This window comes from Monodon monoceros, unplaced genomic scaffold, assembly GCF_005190385.1.
Source record: "Monodon monoceros isolate NGI ecotype Baffin Bay Population unplaced genomic scaffold, NGI_Narwhal_1 Super_Scaffold_21, whole genome shotgun sequence".
Lineage (NCBI taxonomy): Eukaryota > Metazoa > Chordata > Mammalia > Artiodactyla > Monodontidae > Monodon > Monodon monoceros.
Window position 1 is genome coordinate 100,278,748 of NW_021703778.1, and position 22,954 is coordinate 100,301,701.

Sequence of the window (22,954 nt, forward strand, 5' to 3'; positions counted from 1 at the left end):
CTGACCATAAAAATTTACCAGTTCTTAAAATGTGATAGCAAAAAGAAAAAAAATCTCTATAAATTTGGCTGGAAACAGTTGTACACGGCCATCCTGCTTCTCAACTTCTTGGTATATTTAAAACCTTGACCAGGAAAAAGAAAGAGGAAGAGAGACAGAAAAAGAAATGGGGAAAAGCGCACATTCCCCTTAGCAACAGTTTCCTCACCCCAGCATTGCCGCAGATCTCTATTTTTTTAAAAAAATTTGAAAACACACACAAGATTAAGGAGAAAAAAAATGGAAAAAGGATACCCGAAGGTCGTATGGCTCTTTGTATTCGTGTGTGTGCAAAAAGGAGGACTCGCGGAGCCAGAGCCGGCAAGCCCCGCCCCTCCCCGGACGCCCGCCCGGATTGGCCACTGGCGGCCCCTGGGCGCCCCGCCCGCGAGCACACGCGTAGCGCCCGAGGCGCGGGCCCAGGGGGCCCCCAAGGGCCGCCCGACCCCCGACCCTGGCCCACTTCCGCTCGGACCCTGGCGGCCCGGTTGGCACCTATACCCTTCCCCACCTCTCTCCCCTTCCTTTCACTTTCTCACCCTCCTCTCACTTTTTCCCATGTTTGTCCCTCAGTGAAACCAGGCCTTCGTTACCAGCATAAAAAACCGGTGAGCGAGCACCTTCTGACAATTTGCTAAAGTTGGTTAACTAGTCAGTAAAATTCTAGTTTGGGATTAAGCATCAAGCACTCGGTGCGTGGGCCGAGCTCATGATTTCCAGGTGGAATGTCTCTGGGTCACTTCTATTGCTTAACTCTCCCACCTTTAAATGAACATTCATGCAAGTGCGTGACATCCTTCAGGTGAAAGACAAAGTAGTCTTACACTTTGGGCGAGGATTTTTGCTCAGCCTTCGTCCCCAATTTTTTCTCTATTTGGCTAACACTACATTCTCAAGAACTTAAAATGGTCCCCCTTTGCCTCCTGCATGAAGACCTGCTTGCTTGTACCTGGATTTTAAACCACTCATAATCTGGCCCCAGGCCCCTGTTTGTACTTATTTCCCACTGCCCTCACTCCCGTATTATTCCTTTGCTCAAGCGGTTTCATCTGCCTGGAGTAATGCCTGTCTCCTCTTCTCTGACTAGTCAGTTTTTAAACACTCTTCAGCTATTTCAGTCAACACAGACCACTTCCTTCTCTCAACTATCAGCATGAACTTCATGTTTACTCAGGTTAGCAGTGCTTAACTCTACCTTGATTGCTTCCCATATTTTAGTAATTTCACACTAGTAAATTGTTTGAGATCAGAGATCATATCTTAAACTTCTTTTTTTCCCCTTCAGGAACTATTTTTTAAATTTTTACTGCAGCAGCTGGCATAATTATAGACATTTAGTAAACACTGAAAAAAAAATCATGTATAATTGAGTGAATTTTTTTTCTAGCTAAACACACACAGATTTTGAAACTCAGATCCCACAACAAGAATTTGCCTTCTTCAGTAGCAGTTCATGAACACTTACTGTGCAGGGACTGCTGTGAATACTTTACATGTATTTACTTATTTAATCGCCACAGTAGTGGGGAGGTACTCATTATCCTCACGTTATAGATGAGACTAAGACAGAGAGAGGTATAATAATTTGACTAAGGTTATACAGCTAGTAAGAGGTAGACCTGGAACTTGAACCCAGAAAATTTAGCTCCATAGCGCAAGTTCTTAACCGTTATGCCTCACTGGCTCAAAGCACAGCTTTAAAAAATATCTGATTTCATCCTCACAACATTCCACAAGACAGCTGGCCTGAACGCTTACTAAAATATCAATGTAATGAAGTCACACACAAAGATGAGGGGACTGTTCTAAATTAAAGGACAACAGGGGACCTCCCTGGTGGTCCAGTGGGTAAGACTCTGCGCTCCCATCGCAGGGGGCCTGGGTTCGATCCCTGGTCGGGGAACTTGATCCCATGTGCATGCTGCAACTAAGGAGCCCGCCTGCCACAACTAAACATGCCACAACGAAGATCCTGTGTGTTGCAACTAAGACCCGGCACAGCCAAAATAAATAAATAAATATTTAAATAATAATAATAATAAAAATAAATTAAAGGACAATAAAGAGACATAAGAACTAAGGGCAAAATATCCTTGATTGAATTGGGATTAGGAAAAAAATTATAATGGACATTATCAGGATAATTGGGGAAAATCGAATGTGATAAATGAAATATATGAAACTAGATAATGTGATTGTATCAGTATTAAACAGGCAGGTTATTGGCATCCCAATTTTACAGGAAACAGGATCAGAGAGAGGTTACTACAAGGTCTCATTGCCCCAAGCCGGCTGTCTTATTCAGCCCCCCAGTACTGAAATGTCTCCTCCATTCACTTGTTGGTTCTCAAAGTCTAGGATGTTCTTGGTAGGATCTGCTTCTCAGCAGAAAGGCCTGTTGCCTCCAAGTGTTTTTTTCACCCTAGCAGCACCCTGGCTTATATGACAACCCAGGCAACAGCTTTGCTTGTTACATGAAAATGAGGTGGCAGTGCTTATATTCTTTTTTTTTTTTTTTTGCGGTACGCGGGCCTCTCACTGTTGTGGCCTCTCCCGTTGCAGAGCACAGGCTCCGGACGCGCAGGCTCAGTGGCCATGGCTCACGGGCCCTGCCGCTCCGCGGCATGTGGGATCTTCCCGGACCGGGGCACGAACCCGTGTCCCCTGCATCGGCAGGCGGACTCTCAACCACTGTGCCACCAGGGAAGCCCTAGTGCTTATATTCTTAAGGGTTATAGACTTTCTGTGTTTCCTTTCCCGTGTTTTCCATTATTAAAAAAATAATAATAATACGGGACTTCCCTGGTGGCGCAGTGGTTAAAAATCTGCTTGCAAATGCAGGGGACACAGGTTTGATCCCTGGTCCGGGAAGATCCCACATGCCGCGGAGCAACTAAGCCCGTGCGCCACAACTCCTGAGGCTGTGCTCTAGAGCCTGGGAGCCACAACAACTGAGCCTGCATGCCGCAACTACTGAAGCCCGCGCCCCTAGAGCCTGTGTTACGCAACAAGAGAAGCCACTGCAATGAGAAGCCCACACACTGCAAGGAAGAGTAGCCCCTGCTCACCACAACTAGAGAAAGCCTGAACGCAGCAACGAAGACCCAACGCAGCCAAAAAAGATAAATAAATAAAAATAATAATATAAGCCAGGAAAATCACTAGAAAAGTAACTTTTTACTTTTTTTTTCTTTTTTCTTTCTTTTTTAGCTGTACTGTGTGGCATGCGGGATCTTAGTTCCCTGGGCAGGGATCAAACCCGTGCCCCCTGCAGTGGAAGCATGGAGTCTTAACCACTGGACCACCAGAGAAGTCCCAGGAAAACATTCACTTTTGATAGGAATATATTAGGACATCTCATATCCTCAGGTGTACAGGTGATCATTTTCAAAAACGTTAGAATGAAGGGAAAACAAAACTGTTAATGACAATTATTATAATCAACATTTATTGAGGGTTTACTTGGTGCCAGCCACTCTATTTCATGTACTCAAGCCTATAAGTACTATTATATTGCCTCTTTTACTAATGAGAAAACTAAGACTCAGAGAGGGAGGGTGACTTACCTCAAGGTCATTAAGCTCATTAAATGGTGGAGTCAGAACTTGAATCCAGGTCTTCTGACTCCAGGACCTGTGCTCTTGACCATTCATTAGCCTCTGCCTAAATTGCAATCCACTCTGCCTTGCTATGTTATACTCTTTTGCTCTCTTGTTCTGAGTCCATGGAAGAGAAGCCTGTCTTCCCTCTGATTATCAGTAGAATGTTCACAACCCCCATACAACATCTCTTGGGATATATCTTTAATTATGTCCATTTCTAATTATTAGTCCATTTCTACAAAGGTCAGAGTTAAGATGGAAAAGCCATTTCTTTTCTTTCTTTCTTTTTTAAATTTATTTATTTTAGGCTGCGTTGGGTCTTTGTTGCTGCGCGGGTGGCATGTGGGATCTCCCTGGACCAGGACTCGAATCCGTGTCCCCTGCATTGGCAGGCGGATTCTTAACCACTGCACCACCAGGGAAGCTCTCTTTCTTTCTTTCTATTTTTTTTTTGGTCGCGCCATATGGCATCTGCCCCCCTGCAGTGGAAGCTCAAAGTCTTAACCACTGGACCACCAGGGAAGTCCTGTCATTTCTTTTTCTTTTTTTTTCCTTATTGTCACAGGGGAATCTTTGGTAGAAAGTTTGAGTAAACCATTTTTGTGCTCTTAGGTAATGAGAATAGGGAGAAAATGCACTTTTTCACCTAATTACAATTTAAAATTCTAAAGCATTTGAGATTTCAAATGTTAAACTTCACAGATGACTTGTCAATTGAGGAAAAGCTACTTATTTAGCTTTGAATCAAACAGATCTCTTTAGTATTTTAAGCTGTTTCTGCTCAGTGAGATCCCAAAGGGGCCTCTCCACACAGTGAAGTCTAACTTCCCCTGGCATGAGGCCAGGAAGCTGTTTCTGACAGTTATTCACTACCACACCCAAGAGCATTTTAGAACAGTAGTGGAAGGTAATCCCAGAGCCAGTTGGGACTGTGTTCTCAGAGACACTGGAGAGGGAAGTGTCTGAGAGAGTTGAGATTTGGAGAAATGAGAGAGGTTACAAAAAGGTGGAAGATAATGCAAAGGAAAAGAGAAGGAAGAGAGGCAGGCAGCAGGGAAGTACTCAAGGAAGAGTGAAGAAAGGAGTTTATGTTGTAGCAAGAGTGAGGTTCGATTAGATTTTAAAAGAAAAGAGTTATGGATTTGATGATTTATTAAATGCAAAATAAATTGTATAAACAGCTGGGAAGTTTTTCTTTAAAGATCTGCAAATAAAGAATAAATTAAAATGCAATAAAATAAAAAATTAAAGATAGGTAAATGCAAAGTACAATGAGGAAGAGGAAAAGAAAGATAGATGCCAGCTTACACAGGTAGAAGAAATGACAGAATTTGAAAAACCAACACTTGCAACCACCAATGCAAAAATTGATTCAGGAAGGATCATCAGTGGATGCTAAAACCAATGGGTGCAAGACTATGGGAGTACAGGATATTCCCATGATTTCAAATAATCACTGTAATTCTTATTAGTTTACTAATTAATTACAAAGGGCAAATAATATACCTTTATTTTTTAAAATAAATTTATTTATTTATTTTTAATTTTTGGCTGTGTTGGTTCTTCGTTGCTGCCCTGGGGCTTTCTCTAGCTGCGGTGAGCGGGGGCTACTCTTAGTTGTGGTGCATGGGCTTCTCATTGCGGTGGCTTCTCTTGTCGTGGAGCACGGGGTCCAGGAGCGTGGGCTCAGTATTTGTGGTGCACGGGCTTAGTTGCTCCGCGGCATGTAGGATCTTCCCGGACCAGGGCTCACACCCGTGCCCCCTGCATTGGCAGGCGGATTCTTAACCACTGTGCCACCAGGGAAGTCCCCAAATGGAGAAACCTAGCAGGCAAACATCAGCGTCATCTATAATGTGACATTATGTGTCTCCAGCAGCAGTGCAATGGGAAGTATACAATATCACCTAGGCAATATTCTTGCTAAAAATGTTTAACCTGAATCTAATCATGAGGAAAGAAACAGACAAATCCAGATTTCACAGGACATATTATGGTCTGTGCTCTTTAAAGTATAAATGTCATAAGAGACACACACACAAATATGAGGACCTATTCTAAATTAAAGCAACTGAAATGACACGACAGTTAAATGTGATGTGTGAGCCTTGATTGAATCCTGGATCAGGAAAAAATATATATGATGTACATTACTGGGACAGTTGGTGAATTTGAATACAGACAGGGTATTAGATAATACGATCATAGTAATGTTAAATTTCTTGGTGTGTTAACAGTACTGTGGTTTTGTAAGGGAATATCTTAGTTCTTAGAAGACATATTTAAGGGTCAAATGTCATGATCTCTGTAACTTACTTTCAAATGATTCAGTAAAATAAATATTAATAAGTAAATGGATGTATACATATAAAGTAAATGTGGCAAAATGATAACAATTAGTGAACATGTGAAGGGTAAGTGGGTATTCATTGTACTATTCTTTCAACTTCTCTGAAGTTTTCAAGCATTTCAGAATTTTTAAAATATAGATAAAATTGTTTGCTTTAGATATTTAGATTCAGCCCTTTCTCAAGACAAGGTTAGGGTCTTAAGGTCTCTGGAATTCTCTGATTCATTTTAGGACTCCGTTATAATTCTTCAGAAAATTCTAAAGCACGTGTTAATGAACACCACCTAGGATGTCAAAACATTTTGTTTAAACCGGTGGAAGAAAGACAAGTGGCAACAATTCTAGATTTTGAAGGAAACCAAAACCCAAAGAAAGGTGGCTTGTCTCCATTTTTGGGTGTGGGGCTTGGTGGCACAACTTCCTCTCTTTCACCATTAGTCATTCCCTTATAAAGAGCAAGTCACTCATGCACCTGACATCCAGGAACCAGGCTTGGGTATTGGCTAAGCCTCTGTCCATGGATTGAAGAGAAAGCAAAATAAAACAAAATATGGTAAGGGAGATAACCTAGAGAGCTACACCTGGAGCTCAGTTCTTCAGGGGCTGATCGTATTTTGTGTGAGACTAATCCTGCCATTTGAAGAGAAAGAGAGCAGGACTGCAGAATCCAGGCAAGGTGGGGATGGGCAGGAATGCTTCTCAAAACTGCCTTTTATGACACCTAGTTGTAGTCATTTATAAGCAGGGGGTTGGCAAAACATTTTTTAAAGATTCATAAAGCAAGTAATTTTAATTTGTCTTAATTTAAAAATTAATATAACGTTTCATGGTATGTTTCAGAGGAGCAAACAGCATCTTGAAATGCAACAATAATAGGGAGTCACAATGCTGAGAAGGGTAAGAATCACTGGCATTAAGATACCATAGTGAAATCCTTCATTCATTCATTTATTCATTAAAAATACATTTATTTTCTCTACTGAGTAGCCTGCAGCACGCTAGACATTGGGGAATAAACAAAAAGTGTAGTAAAGTGTTTAACTGAAAAGGAAGACAGGTATCATAAAACAATCAGAGACCTTACACAGATGCTCATGGATGTAGCCCATGCAGCCAAGGACCACACCTGGGCTCTACTGACTCAAGGCTGATCTACCTTTATGTGCCATTTTCCCTCTTTGGGACGTACTTAGAGATGTGGGACCATGCTTAATCTGTTGTTCTGGTTTAAACTGCTCCACTGCTTTCTTTTCTAAAGATTAAGCTTTGAGTGCAGCCTCAAGACTCAAGGGAAACAGAGAGATTATGAGCTCTCCCACAGAACCCTGGTGCTCAATGGATTCCCTCTAATCAGACAACAATGCACATCACCGCTCCAGATGAACTGCCATGAAAAAAGGGTCAATGTATTCTGTGAAACTGTGCATGGGGAAGCTAAGAATGTCTGATGTCCTTGGGATAGTGATGATATTGAGGCGAGGCTAGGAAAAGAGCTGCAATACGTACAAAAATATCCCTTTGACTTTAGTCCCTTGTGGGCTGCACACATTTCTACGTGGACCTACTTATTTCCTTCTTACCAGAAGCACCTGCTATTCCTGTCTCCCTGGGAACTTGTGGCCCCCCTCTCGCCATTTGAACAGCCTTGGTCCTGACCTATGGGCATGTATGTGTGAGGTGTGTGGCCAGGGGGTATGAAAGTGAGGGGAGAGAGGACCTCTTTGTGAGTCAAAAAATAAAATGTTAAAAGGTACTGAATCTGTGATCCTGCCTTACTTACCCTCCTGCTCTTATGAGACCGGTTTCTGCTTTTCTGTCTTCCTGGCTGGGTTGAGAAAAGGTGGTTCTGAGAGAGCTCAAACCTTCTTTCCAACCTTGCACAAGCAGAGTAGACAGAGAGAGATTCTTGCAGAATGTAAGTGACTGTGACAGTACAGGGGCAGCACACAGAGGCACGTGTTCATTATGTACGGTTGGAGAAATTATCTGTCTCCAGGGGGACATGTTTCACTGTGCATTAGCTTCTCGCTGCTTCCTTCTTCCCTATTTCTCTGCCCACTCTCTCTATCACTTGTCCTTCTGAGTCTCCCTTCCCACTCCCTGACCCACACCCTCATTCACAGTCCAGCTCTGCCCATCAATGTCTCCATCCATCTTCTCTGCCACGACCCGTCTCCCTCTCCTCTTTGCTCAATCTCACTCTTGCTGTCCAGGAGTCGCTTTTCTGTCTCATTTGTCTCGTTTTCTCTAGCTCACTTTCTCGCATTCCATCTGTGTTCCCTCTGTAATATCAGTTTTTTGGCTACCCTGAAGCTAGCAATAACCTTTTCTTGTTACATTAATGTCCATAAGCAGCACTTGGTTTATTGATTGATTAGTTTTTATTTAAATTCTGTGGAGGAAAGAGAAGGGAATTTTTATAAAGTGAGAGCAGAGAGAAAACATGAAATCAAGCAGAGAGACAACAGAAAGAAGGGGCATCCTGAGAAGGTGGGGGTGGGGCTGATATAGGGGGAGGCATCAGAAGGGGTTGAACCCACGGTGTCTAATTTCCTTTCACATAAACTGGTTCAGATCTTCACGGCTGATGACAGCTAAGTCTGGATTATAAAGTGTGAAGTGCCAAGTTAGGCTTGGCACCTGACTCAGAGGCAGAGCTTCAGGGAGAAATGAGTTGGGTTAAATAAACCCAAGAAGCTGACGTGGGTAGAATTTCTGCCTGACCCATTAACAACGGCGAATGGGACATTTTAGAAATGGTTTTTATTGAAATGCTTCAGTGGGGCATAGCCCAGAGAAGCAAGAACTTGGCTGTGAGGCCAGGCCTGGGGTGAACTGTGGGGATGTGGAGAGTCGGCTGAGGCAGGGGTGGGGGGCGGCCTGGGTCAGGCAGGAGGTGGCAACAGCTGCTCATCAGAGCAGTTGTGACTGCTGTGTTTGCTCTCTCATCTTGCCCGCTATAATTAAAGCTTTCCCAATACGATTCTGGCTTCCTAAAGGGAAACTAGAATTTAAAAAACAAACAAGAAAAAATACCCCCAAATAGCAGAGATGCTTAGTTGCAATATACATGTTTTATTTTTAAAATAAATTTATTATTATTAAAAAAAATTTTTTTGGCTGTGTTGGGTCTTTGTTGCTGCACGCAGGCTTTCTCTAGTTGCAGAGAGTGGAAGCTATTCTTCGTTGCGGTGCGCGGGCTTCTTATTGAGGTGGCTTCTCTTGTTGTGGAGCACGGGCTCTAGGCACGCGGGCTTCAGTAGTTGTGGCACACAGGCTCAGTAGTTGCGGCGCACGGGTTTAGTTGCTCCGCGGCATGTGGGATCTTCCCGGACCAGGGCTCTAACCCGTGTTTCCTGCATTGGCAGGCGGATTCTTAACCACTGCGCCACGAGGGAAGTCCCTATACATATGTTTTAAATCATAAAGCTGTTAATCCTGTCTTGAGGTCACTGCTGCTGGTCAGTTTCAAAGCATCTAATCTACTGCTAGAGCCCTGGCAGGAGGGGCTCTTAACAAAACAATCAAAACTAACAGAAAATGAAATGTCTAATTGTATTCACCAAATTAGATACGCTCATGTGAATTCATCACTGACCCAACCATCCTCCTTCTTCTGAGACTAGGGAAATGCTCCCCCAGTTTCCCGCCACCTTTTTTCACCTTACTCCCTTTCCATCCCCCCTCTTGCCTCGCTCCCCTGAGAGTCCACATAGAACCTGTGGACCATAACAAATCAGTTGTTTTATTTCCCCTCAAAGGATGTAACTTTCCATTCCCCAAATGGCTTTGACAGTTTTCTCATTTGCTAGCTGAGGAGGATATCAAGAGACACTGACCTTCTGGTTTTGCCTAAAGAGGGAACACTCAGTAACTATTATGCTTCAGTCCCTGATTTAACTGTGACCTTCCTCCCTCCTCCTCATGTCCTCGCCTACCTTTTCACCTTCCCTCATGAACATTCTACTCACCCCACAGGGCACCGCTGCTCCCTGTAGCCCTCCCTTGCCTGGTTTGGAGATGCCGTAAGGCACATCTGTCTTCAACCCCACAGCATTCCCTGCCAGCAAGAGGAAGCATGGGGCCTCTAGGAGTGTTTTGCTCCCTGTTTAATCAGATTAGTCCCATCACCTACCCTGAGGAGTCAGATTTTGGTGTTACTGAGCTATCTGTGGAAGGAGAAATTGTCAGACATCACTTAAAAAGCCCTGGCCCTTGGATGCCTGGGAATTGCAGAGAGGAATTAATCTTCTGGCTATTTAAGGCAATTTCTTTTCCATAATCCTTTGTCAAGAGGACTGCACTGGGAAATTAATCTGATGGGAGTTCCTGAACTGGTACACTCCACTCAACAGCATCTCTCCAGTGCTATGCAGCATCCATCATCCCTGCACAAGCAGAGACACACATCACTGCAAAGCTAACTCCCCACCAGTCCCAGCAGCAAGAAACTGCAATTGCAGAGTGAGCGTCACTGGGCCTGGAGACTTGCAGTTTTCCTCTATCTCTGCTCTAATTTCTTTCCAGAAAACCTGCCACAGATGGATCTCTTCCATTAAGCCAGTCTTTCTTTTTTTTTTTTTTGGTACTTGGGCCTCTTACTGTTGTGGCCTCTCCCATTGCGGAGCACAGGCTCCGGACGCGCAGGCTCAGCGGCCATGGCTCACGGGCCCAGCCACTCCGCGGCATGTGGGATCTTCCCGGACCGGGGCACGAACCCGTGTCCCCTGCGTGGGCAGGCAGACTCTCAACCACTGTGCCACCAGGGAAGCCGAAGCCAGTCTTTCTTTTATCCAAAATGCAGGAAGGCAGAGAAGCAGGGATATGCCAGAACACAGGACTCTAGGATATGCGGGTTTTGCCTGAACATAAGGACTCAGCCAGTGCAAAACAGGTGTTTACACTGAACAGCTAGACCACTGCAAAGTCAGGTGTGAGATAGCAACAAGGCAAGGGCAGCATTGCTTCATGACTATCTCTTCTCTCCAAACTGAATTTTCTTTCATGGGAAAAGAGCCCAGGGAGTCTCATGCTCTCTGGGGGTCAATGTAAAAGAATTTCAATCTTCAACTCTCTTTTCTTCCTGAAGGTTATTTCCCAGGGCAGTTATTTTCAAATTGTGTTCCTTGGGGTTCCAAGGAGTATGCGTGGTGGTGGGAGGTGATGTGGGAAGTGGCTGGAGGGGGAAGCTTAATGGTTGAGGCTCTGGACCCTTCAACTCTACTTCAATCTGATTTGATTTCTTTCAGGGGCTTGGATTTCTCCTAAGAGTTCATTTTTTTTTTTTTTAAGAGTTCATTTTTTAAAAAGAGTCCCAGGTTTCCCTGGTGGCGCAGTGGTTGAGAATCTGCCTGCCAATGCAGGTGACACGGGTTCGAGCCCTGGTCTGGGAAGATCCTACATGCCGCGGAGCAACTAGGCCCGTGCGCCACAACTACTGAGCCTGTGCCCTAGAGCCCGCGAGCCACAACTACTGAGCCTGCGCACCACAACTACTGAGCCTGCGCGTCTGGAGCCTGTGCCCCGCAACAAGAGAGGCCGTGACAGTGAAAGGCTCATGCACCGCGATGAAGAGTGGCCCCCGCTTGCCGCAACTAGAGAAAGCCCTCGCACAGAAATGAAGACCCAACACAGCCAAAAATAAATAAAATTTTTAAAAAAAGAGTTCTAATTTTGTAAAAGGTCTGCAAACCACTGTCCTAAGTGAGAGGAAGATGACTGTCTGTGTCTCTGCCTCTTGCAGCTAAGCACCTGCCGACGGCTGCGCAGAAGGGAGCTGTAGTGTGGCTCCTGCCTGCTCTGACTGTAGAGCAGGTCTAGGTCCACGCTGGCAGCTCCTCGGCTCCAGGGGCTCTGGAGGCACCTTTCAGCAAAATGAATCTCCTTAGGAACCAGAGTCATTTGTTTTCCAAACTCCCTTCTCTGGTCTCACTAATTCCCAATTTCCCTGCATTTGACAAATGCAATTAACAAGCCTCCATCAGTTCCTGGCCGACAGCCCTCATCAGTCAATACGGAGACTGCAGGAGGCTGAAGGGGGAGGGAAGGTGCAAGGGAAGGTTGCTGCAGTATGGGGAAGAAGAGGCTTTACCCCTCTATTTCTGTGGATAACCCTTCCCAGCCCCTTGGCCTCAAAAGAGGACACTGCATTGTCACCCTCACCAACCACTTTCTTCCTTCTTGCCAACTAATACAAAGTAGTGTTTATGCCCTCCTCTCCCATTTCTTAAAAGTTTCTCCCATCAACCTCCTCTATCTCCCCTACGTCCTATGTCTTCTCTTTAACAGAAGGCCTTGCCATCTGCTGCCACCATAGCTTAGGAAGCCCCTCAGCGCTGGGTGTGATAAATCAGCCATCTCTGCTCTCAGCAGGGCCTCTTCCCCACCCACACGTTCCAGTGAAAATTTTGGGCCGCTTCCTGCCCAGGAGACTATAAGTCCACCATCATCTCCTTCTGTCTCCCACACTGGCACACACTGGAGGGCCAGGACAGGGATCACCAGGCTGGTGGTCACTACTGCTTTCACACACACCTCTGTCCTCTCTTTTCCCAGGGTCAAAGGCTTCCCTTCCCAACTGGCTTACCCTCTTCACCTTTCTGCTCTCCATGTAGCATCAGCCTCCCCTCCCCCACCACAGGAGGAGAGCTTTTTTCCTCCGACTCGGCCTGGTACAGCCCTGTGCATCTTTCCACCCCATCAACTTTTCATCTCTTTGCAAACAGAATCAGGAAGTCTCTCCCTCCTCCCTCCCTCTCCTTCGCCTTTGTTATTAGCTTCATGAGTGGGGACGTTAATGTATTCACTAGACGATGTCTTCACACCGCTGTTTCCTGTAATTACAGTCACTTCCCTCCCACTGTCCCGGCTTATTTGACTGTAAAGTGCTTGGAGGAGGGACAGTGTGGAGAAAACACACAACACAGGCTGAGATCGAGTAGTGTAATGTTAACATCCAAGAAAGTAAAACAAATAATTACCTCTGCAGTAGCTCATTTACAACGGGTAACACATGGAGGTCAATGCACCAGAGATTAAAAAAAAATGATGGATACAATCAGGGACCCCTCCACTAGAGGATGGCGAGCTGTACCCATATTACCAACAACAGTCACCCCAAGCAAGGCAAGCAGCCACATCTGCCCTCCTTCAGGGGGTAGATCCACTATACTTGTCATGTAGATCAGCTACATTGTCACTGGAGACTCGGATCCAGCCATCCTCCCGGACATGGTAGAGGTTGACGGAACCTCCTGAGTACGCATCTCTGTAGGTGGCTTGGTAGATGGCTCGACGGGCCAGATCATAGGCCTCTTCCACCTCCAGGTCATAGGAGTAACCCCTATCCATGACCCCATAAGCATACACAGAGCCAGAACCTACAGAGAAGGTGGCCCCCGAGATCCGGTTTCCTTCACTGTCCACGTAGTAGAGGCCTGGAAAGAGAGATGAGGTTACTAAGAAAAAAATGGTCACCCTTTTGACATCTGATTCATCCTCCAAGGCAACAGTTCTCCATTCCTGTTGAAACCCAGGGGAGACCAACAGAAATACAAGAAAATAGCACTTCTGTAAAATTACTTAAAAAAAAAAGGTGAAGAAATCAAATTAAATTTTAAGACTTCAGGATTCTACACATACCATCCCATCTTACCTCACATTACAGTAACTGCCTTGTCTGTCTGTACAACCAAAAAGCAAGTATAATTCAAATGACTTAAGTTTCAAGCACAGAACTTCAGGCACTGTGAAAGGTAATATTTAAGACAATCCTGGGATTTCCCTGGCGGTCCAGTGGTTAAGACTCTGCACTTCCAATGCAGGGGGTGCAGGTTCGATCCCTGGTTGGTGAACTAGGATCCCACAGGCTGTGCAGCCAAAAAATGAAGGAAAAAAAACCAAAAAGACAATCCTAACCCTCAGAGTTTAGACTATCTGGAGTGCAAGGCATATGTCACACAGTAAGAGAATAAAGCCTATCATTTTAAATCATATTGTAAAGACCTGCACTGTCCAGTATGGTAGCCACTAGCCACATGTGACTACTAAGCATTTGAAATGAAGCTAGTACCACATCATAATAATATTTTGGATCTACTGGGTTAAATAAAATATATTATTACAATTAATTTTCCTTTTTATTTTAAAAAATGTGGCTACTATAACATTTAAAATTACATGTATAATTCACACTGTATTTCTATTGGACAGTGCTGGTACAGTGGTAGGCCAGGTCAATCGCCTATTTTTTTTATTTTAATTTTTTAAATTAATTTCTTTTTTTTTTTAGCTGCGCTGAGCAGCTTGTGGGATCTTAGTTCCCCAAACCCGGGCTCTCGGCAGTGAAAGCGCACAGTCCTAACCACCAGACTGCCAGGGAATTCCCCCAACCACCATTTTTATAAAGTTTTATTGGAACATAGCCACAGCCATTTGTGTATATATTGTCTATGACTACTTTTTTGCTAAAACAATGGAGCTATGTAGTTGAGACAAAGATCATATAGCCTACAAGCCTAGAATATTTACTTATATTTGGCCCTTTATGAAAAAGTTAGCCAACCTCTGGTATAGACAAAAGTTTAGACAAAGATGTAGTAAAAGTTTTATCATTTCCATCTGCCCGCTGGGCCTCTCCAGCTGGATGCCTTTGTCACCAAATTCATATTTAAATTTCCTGTCCTCAAATACTTTTAGTGGTTCTCCATTACCTACCAAACTCATCCATCTTCTGCCCCACCAATCCTTCTGTATTTTCAAATTCTGTCAATGCATCACTAATATTTTTCCTATCTCAGTGGTTCTCAAAACTCACTATGCATCAGAATCATCTAAGGAAGTTTTTTTTTTTTTTTTTTTTTTTTTCCCCCACAACAAGCGGGTTGCAGGATCTTAGTTTCTGGATCAGGGATCAAACCCAGGGCCCCGGCTGTGAAAGTGCTAAGTCCTAGCCAATGGACCACCAGGGAATTCCCAGGAAGTTTTTAAAAAAGATGCCTAGGACTTACCCCAGGTATTCTTTATCAATTGGTCTGGGTGGGGGACAAGCATGGGTCTAGATTCTTAAGTTCTTCAGGTGATTATGATACAAGCCAGGTTGAAAAGCACTGCCCTTATCAGTTTTCAGGTTCCAATGGTTCTAACATAGAGCCCCTCCTCAAGTCCCATTGCCACTACCTTGCCTAGCAGCTCACCATCTGGTTCCAATTGCTTCACAATTAAACTAGACTTTAGTTCCAATTAAATTAGATGTCCAGTTACTTCCCCCAAAATCTCATGCTTCTTCCCTGTCTTCTTTTGTTCATTGTTTCCTTTCTCTCATTTTCACATCTGGGAAAATGAGTCCGCCTCAATTCCTCCCATCAGAAGCAATCCCCCCACCCCGCAAATTCCTTCAGCATTTTATTGGTTCTCTTTAAAGTGGCATTCATCTCATTCAGCCTTGCATTAAGTAATCTGTGACACTTTCTCAGTCAGCTTGAGGCCAGGGGCTGACTCATCCTGAATGGGATAGCTTGTCAGGAAGGCTTCTTGAGATGGTACAATTTAGGTTATGCTATGACTTCCTGGGTTTTCCTTGCTAGCCAGCTTTTGTACTCTCTTACATTGTTTTCCACCACCTGGGACCAATCCAATAGCTAAGGGTTCAAAACAACATTTCTGAAATGCTACCCTAGACCACACAAGATGTATGGAACTGTTCTTTCACACTTTTCAAAGAGAAAAGTGTTTCAATTTCCAAAGTAACAAACTGAGCTCCTCTATCACATGCACTTTTAAATCTCTCCTCATTCATCCTCTATTTTTTTTTTTTTTTGCGGTAGGCGGGCCTCTCACTGTTGTGGCCTCTCCCGTTGCGGAGCACAGGCTCCGGATGCGCAGGCTCAGCGGCCATGGCTCACGGGCCTAGCCGCTCCGTGGCATGTGGGATCTTCCCAGACCGGGGCATGAACCTGTGTCCCCTTCATCGGCAGGCGGACTCAACCACCGCGCCACCAGGGAAGCCCATTTCATCCTCTATTGAGTAATGAACTAATATTCTCCAAAGCAAATGAAAAAGTGGTGGGTATCCTACAGTTGTTCAAAAGAGGAAAACCAGGCATTTAGAAAGCAGGTAAATGAGGGAATTCCCTGGTGATCCAGTGGTTAGGACTCAGTGCTTTCACTGGTCAGGAATCCCTGACAGTTCAATTTCTAGTCAAGGAATCCCGCAAGCTGTGCAGTCAAAAAAAAAAAAAAAAAGGAGTGGGGGGAGGTAAATGAATGAAGCAAAACCAATAGGAGGAAAGAGTAACTATTTTCAAGCACCAAAGGGGAAAATTAAACAGAAAGTGACTAGCTGTATCCCAGCTTGACTAAAGGGACATTCAAAATTGGCTGAAAAAGAACTGATATCAGATACAAGACTGAATTTCCTGGCAAGGTTTTTATATACCAGAAGGAAAAATAGGCTAAGGAATTTCTTTTCAGAGATGACAACAGGACCTAGGGGATTATATCAAGCAAAGAAAGGAGATGAGCCCCAAAGGGCCCCCCTTCTAGGCCAAAGACTCTCTTCAGGAAAAAAGGGAAGAGGAATGACTAACTTTTGAGTAGGTACTTAGTTTCGCTGTCCAATATGGAAGGCACCAGCGACATGTGGCTGTGAGCACCTGAAATGGGGCTAATGACACATGCCGAAATGATAATAGTTAATTTGGATTAAGAGAACTGTTAAAATTAATTTCACCCATTTCTTTTCACTTTTTAAATACATCCATTAGAAAATGTAAAATTACATGTGCGGCTCACATTGTATTTCTATCAGATGGCACTGACCAGAGTTTTTATGTCTATTAGCCGATTTAATTCTTATATACAACTCTTTGCAGGTCTTATCATTTTACAGGAGAGGCCAGAAGGAAATACATTATGTGTCAGACACTACATGCTTGACATGTATTACCTCATGGAACCTATGTAACAGATAATGAAACAGTCTGAGAAAGTAAGCAACCTGCCCAAGGTCACATGGGTGGTCAATGACACAGCTGATCTACTTCCCTGCCCCTTCCTACACTACAGCCCTTCCTTGAGCAGACGAAAGGACTGAGAACTAACCAACACATCCCCAGCACTGACATAAGCTCTTCCATTTATCTGTTCATCCAACCCCTCTTCTCTGTAGTGCCAGCCCAAGAATCACATGGTTGCAGCTTAACTCACCAGGGCCTCTCTTATCCCAGCCACAGATCATGGTGCCCATGGACAGCCCCATGCCTTTATACTGATACACCATGTTGGCAAGCAGCTTGGAGGCAGCTGCTACCGAGATGCGTTCCTTGTTTCGAAGCTCATAGATTCGACACTGCCGAGCCAACAGCCGCTCCCAAAAGCTGCAATCCGCTGCACCCCCAGCCATGGTACCCAGCAGGTAGGGGTTGATCTCTATCACCTTCTTTACTGTCTGGGAGGCAATGTAGGCACCTGCTGTGGCCCGGGAGTCTGCTGCAACAATGACTCCATGGCGAAACTGTTAAGATCAGAGGAAACACACAACAGGCCACATGAGACCACAGAAACATCATCTTTGACATTTCTTTATGCATCAGTGCAAACCCAGAACATCTCTGTCTCTGCCGTTTTATACTTCACAACATACTTTCCCTCATATTAATGTCACTAGAGCTTCACATCAATCCCTTGACATGGGATTACCTTCAGTATTACCTTCACTTGATGGCTGAGGAATGAGATCGAATGACTTACCCTAGATCATACAGCCAGTTATTGCAAAGCTGGACCAAGAATCCCAATTGTCTGGCTCCTAGTACAGTGCTTCCTCCCACCAATCTTCCTCCTCAAACCATAACGTTTCGGTAACCCTGGCCTATCGGGGCTTCTCAGTTTCTAAAACCTTTGGTGGTTACAACAGCCTTCCCTCTGCCAGTGTTCACTGCTGCTGCGGCCTTTCCTGGACAGGAGCACCCTGGGGTCGCCTAGGTATCAACCCAAGCGGCCTCGGGCTCTCCTTCTCCCACTTACCACACGCCCCGCCCTTCCAGCCCCGTCGCCCCCCACTCCGGCCAGAGCGAGAACCGAGGCCTCTCGGGGCAGTGACACAGCAGAACCGCCGGGGTTGCGGTGAGAGGTCCGAGCCTCCGTCTGGGTTTCGTGGCCGCGACCACCGCGGGTTCCGGACCAGCTGGGAGATCTGGAAGGGCGCGAGCGCGCGTAACTGAGCCCGGCGCGACGGCTGGGTCCGCACCTTGAAGGCCAGGGTGGTAGTTCCATGAAGCATTTCGATTCTCGGCTCCTCTGGGACACCCCAGCTGGGCACGACCAGGCTCAGCCCATCGCTGGGACTCCCTGGACCCAGGTCCAGCAGATCCGCACGACCCCCGAGCCCGAAAAACCCGCACCGGTTCACGGGTAGCGGCCTCTCCAACACGCTGGCCAGCGCCATGTCTAGTAAGGGCAAAGGGAACTGCCTGCCAGACTGCCTAGCAAAGAGCGGCCGGGCAACGCCTCGTCGTCACAGCTTCACTCCCTATTAAATCTATCACAGGGAGCAACCATTTTAACTCCTGGCAACCACGCCTCCAAACACAAGAGCCAGACGCGAGTGATTATTTTCACCGAGGAGGAAAAAATAAATGGCTTCACTCCCCTTAAATTACAGAGATGTGGCTGCCATCTTGACTTTGGTCACGTAAACAACACGGGATTAGATTAACCTCAAATTCATAGGAAGCAATCGCAAACGTCCAGGTTGAGGGACGGAAGTGGGGCCGGCCATCTTTCAGAAGGGCGTGACTGGATGAAAACCTGTTCTAAACCGGTAGCGGTAAATCAGCCCCGCCCCGCCCTGTGTCCAAGCAACACTTACATCACTACTGCTTCAGCAGTCTGTTAACGCGACTGAAGTTGCCATTTTGTGTAAGGGCACTCTCTAATACTGGGTAAAATAATCTACGCTGAGGCCATTTTCCTATGAAGTTAGTAAAACCACAGTAGTTTGTGCTAAAAAGCGCAACAAAATAAGAGCGCTATACCGCTTGTTGTTTGATAACATCAATCGCCACGCTACCCACGTTCTCTAACAGTAACCAATTTTTAAGATTCAGCATTGTCTTTACTCCCACCCTCTGGTGGAAATTCTACTGAGTAATGAATTGACCAAAAGGCAGATAGAAGAATAAAGAAGGAAAAGCAAAGGGTCCAGTTAATCCACAGACTGGTTTCGCAATTCAGCTCCTGAATAACTGAGTCAATAATAATTTACCATTTCAGAGCCCGGAGAAGAGTTGAGGCTCCATAAAGATGTACAAAGAGGTTTTCTGACTAAAGCTAGCTAAGACAAGCTCTTGTTCAGGAATGTGCTGTATTTCATTGTTTCTTCCTCTCTTCACCCACCTTCATTTTTCAACCCTTTTGGGGACCATAACAAGCAAGGAAGTGGGCAAGTGTATGAAATGTTGCCTCCTGCTTTATGGTTCTATGAAGACAGCATCTGCCGTTCCTTGTTGGATTCCAGCAGCAACATCCATCAATATCTAAATTCCTGGGCTTCCCTGGTGGCACAGTGGTTGAGAATCCGCCTGCCAATGCAGGGGACACAAGTTCGATCCCTGGTCCGGGAAGATCCCACATGCCATGGAGCAACTAAGCACATGCACCACAACTACTGAGGCTGTGCTCTAGAGCCCGTGAGTCACAACTACTGAGCCCGTGTGCTGCAACTACTGAAGCACGTGCCTAGAGCCTGTGCTCCGCAGCAAGAGAAGCCACCACAATGAGAAGCCTGCGCACCACAACGAAGGGTAGCCCCCGCTCACCGCAACTAGAGAAAGCCCGTGTGCAGCAATGAACACCCAACACAGCCAAAAATACATTTATTAAAAAAATATATATATATATCTAAATTCCTCTTTCCTCTGATGCCCAACTCAGCCCCTCCTCCTCCCAACAGACTCTGAGAGTGTTGTATTTTTAATGCTGAAATTTGACAACTCTTTCCAAACCCAACCATCAGAATATAATGAAGCAGAAGATCTTTCTGTGGGTCTCACACTTGGATGGTGTGGAAAATGCAGAGTGCCTCTGTTTACTGAGCAAGTATTATTTTGCAGTCACTCCTGCAATGCAACTAATCCTCCTGACTTCTCTCAGTGGTTCTTTCCCTCTGCCACTAATGCTGTCTGCCTCTCTTAAGGCACTTTCACATTTTACCTGGTTATAAATATACATTTATCTCCCACTGGATTGTGAGCTTTTAAAGACAGGCATTTCTCGGGAATTCCCTGGCGGTCCAGTGGTTAGGACTGCACACTTTCAGCGCCAGGGCCTCGGGTTCAATCCCTGGTCAGGGAACTAAGATCCCACAAGCTGCACGGCATGGCCAAAAAAACCCAACAACTGTAAAGACAGGCATTTCTCTACTATTTATCTCTGTGCCCGCTGTGTGCTTAATACACGTTTGCAAAATGAACACATGAAAGAATGACAATAATGTTCTTCCAGTCACAGAGGTTTGAAGCCCTGGCTCATCTTGACAACTCCCCTTCCTTTACTCCACGTCCACTAGGTTGCCAAGTCCTGTTCATTCTCCCTCTACAGTGCTTCTCACATTCTTTTTCGTTGCAACTGATACCGCCTTTGGCTTCTTATCTCCTCACTCCTGAATTACTGAAATATTCTCCTGATTTTTCTGGGTACCAACTATATCTCTAATTTATTCTGCGCAGCACCAGATTGATTTTCCTGAAACATCATCTTGATCTTATCATTTGCCTGCTTAAAAATGGTCTGTAAGGTTCAGCTCCTCAGCATGCATTCAAGGCCTTCCATAATCTGTTCCCAATTTACCTTACATTAGTTCTCTGCTCCAAGGTCCCACTCAGGGAGACCTCAAGGAGGAGAGGTACAAATGATCAGTGCTGCTGTTGGTGGGAATATAAATTGGTGCAGTCACTATGGAGAATAGTATGGAGGTTCCTCAAAAAAAATTAAAAATAGAACTACCATATGACCTAGTAATCCCATGTCTGGGTATTTATCTAAAGGAAATGAAATCATTATCTCGTAGAGATAGCTGCACCCCAGTGTTCATTGCAGCATTATTCACAACTGCCAAGACATGGAAACAATATCCATCATCAATGGATGAACGCATAAATTGTTATATATGTGGTGGAACATTATTCAGCCATAAAAAAGAAGGAAATCCTGCCATCTGTGACAACTTGGATGAAACCTGAGGGCATTATTGCTAAGTGCAAGAAGTCAGATGGAGAAAAACAAATGCTGTATGATCTTACTTATATGTAGGGTCTAACAAAGCCGAACTTTTAGAAACAGATAGTAGATTGGTGGTTGCCAGAGGCCCAGGGTTGGAGAAAATGAGATGTTGGTCAAAAGTGTACAAACTTCCAGTCATAAGAGGAATAAGTTCTGGGAATCTAATGTACAGCATGGCAACTATAGTTAACAATACTCTTGTATACTTGAAAGTTGCCAAGAGAGTAGATCTTAAATGTTCTTATCATAACAACAACAAAAATGGTAATCAAGTAAGGTGAAGGATATAACTTACCTTATGGTGTAAACATTTTGCAATACACAGACACGCACACAGAGGTATCAAATCATCATGTTGTACACCTTAAACTTACGCAATGCTATATGTCCATCGTATCTCAATAAAGCAGGGGTTGGGGGAAGAAAACAATGATAAGTGCTGTAGTTCAGAAGTGAGAGAGTTTAGTATAGATTGGGGTGAGGTTGGGGGTCCAGGAAGGCTTTTCCAAGGAGGTCTGGATCATTTCCTTAAATATCACTTAGATCCCCTTTCTTCTCAAACTCACAGCCTCTCCTCTCTCAGCCTGGATCTGGGAAGTATTTTCAGAATAGGTGGTACTTAAGCCAGACTTGGAAAGATAGGATTCAAAAAGATGAAGGGGAGGTGGGAGATGTGTTAGGAATTGCGTGAAAAGAGGTTGTGGTGGATGGATGCCAGCCTGGGGTGGACTTGATCTTGTAACGCTTCAAGGTTTCTTACTAGGGAAGACATGGGATTTGAGTGATACCTTAGGAAATCATGTCAGTGTGGAGGATAAGGTTAGAGGGGGAGACTGGTGGGTGGCCAGTTACTGGGCCACTCACCTGCGCAGATCTGACTTAATAATGGCCTGACTTAGAGACGTGGCAATCCAGCCATATATAGTCTAAGACTTAGTTGTTAGAAAGAGGAGACGTTCTTATCTCTTCAGTAAGATTCCCATGTGGTCCGACACCAAGGAAGAAAGAAGGACTAGTTGGACCTTTGTGTGACTTTCTGGTTTCTCCAGTCTTCCCCTGACATGTTACACTTGCCCTTAGTACTGAGACTCCAGGAAACTATGATGCCACAGCCTCAGCATCATGATGTCTGGAGGGTCCGGGCTCTTTCCTTTGCAGAAACGTCTGTTTCTTTGAATAAACCCCTTCCCATAGCACCTCTCTGAGCGGTAATGTTTAGTAAAACATACTGCATATGGAAGTAGCTGTAGCTTGTCACTCTGCCCCAATCTACTTTATGTTTCTGAAGGGCCAGCTGTCAGGGTCCACCCTTGGTTGGTCTAAGACTTAGACTCAGCATTACGGCATCAAAGTCCGTTGTTTCTCCTGCCTTGGAACCACAAACCAGCCTCTTGCCATTGAGAACTATTGGGCAGAAGGGGGACCAATAGATCCTTTCAGCTACATCCTCAGAACTTTAACACCAGTCAGAGAAGCTATACTGCCAGAGAACTGTCAGAAGTGCCACGTTTGTACGCAGATGGAAGTTCACGTTCACCCCCAAAGCAGAGGAGAAAAAGATCTCCAGGTTCTAGCTCCCCTCCACCTGGCCCCTCAGTACTCTGCCTTTCTGAAGGTATCTGAGCACCCCATACCAGGCTCTCTTGCTCTTGTCTCTTTTGTCCTTACCCCAGTCCATTTCTCT

The 22,954-nt window shown here is 45.0% G+C and overlaps 1 protein-coding gene across 2 annotated transcripts; it reads right to left on the reverse strand.

Moving 5' to 3' along the window:
* Positions 1 to 12,919: 12,919 nt before the first annotated feature.
* On the reverse strand, positions 12,920 to 18,788 carry PSMB5 (proteasome subunit beta 5). Of its 2 annotated transcripts, none has more exons than XM_029239237.1 (3): positions 18,239 to 18,788; positions 17,197 to 17,503; positions 12,920 to 13,427 (listed from the first exon to the last, which is right to left on the reverse strand). In XM_029239237.1, exons 1-3 carry the CDS (start codon positions 18,434 to 18,436, stop codon positions 13,141 to 13,143), a joined length of 792 nt encoding a protein of 263 aa, XP_029095070.1. In that variant the 5' UTR covers positions 18,437 to 18,788; the 3' UTR covers positions 12,920 to 13,140. The 2 variants fall into 2 exon arrangements, with proteins under 2 accessions (XP_029095070.1, XP_029095071.1); XM_029239238.1 differs by having other exon boundaries at positions 13,185 to 13,736; positions 18,239 to 18,446.
* Positions 18,789 to 22,954: the final 4,166 nt, after the last annotated feature.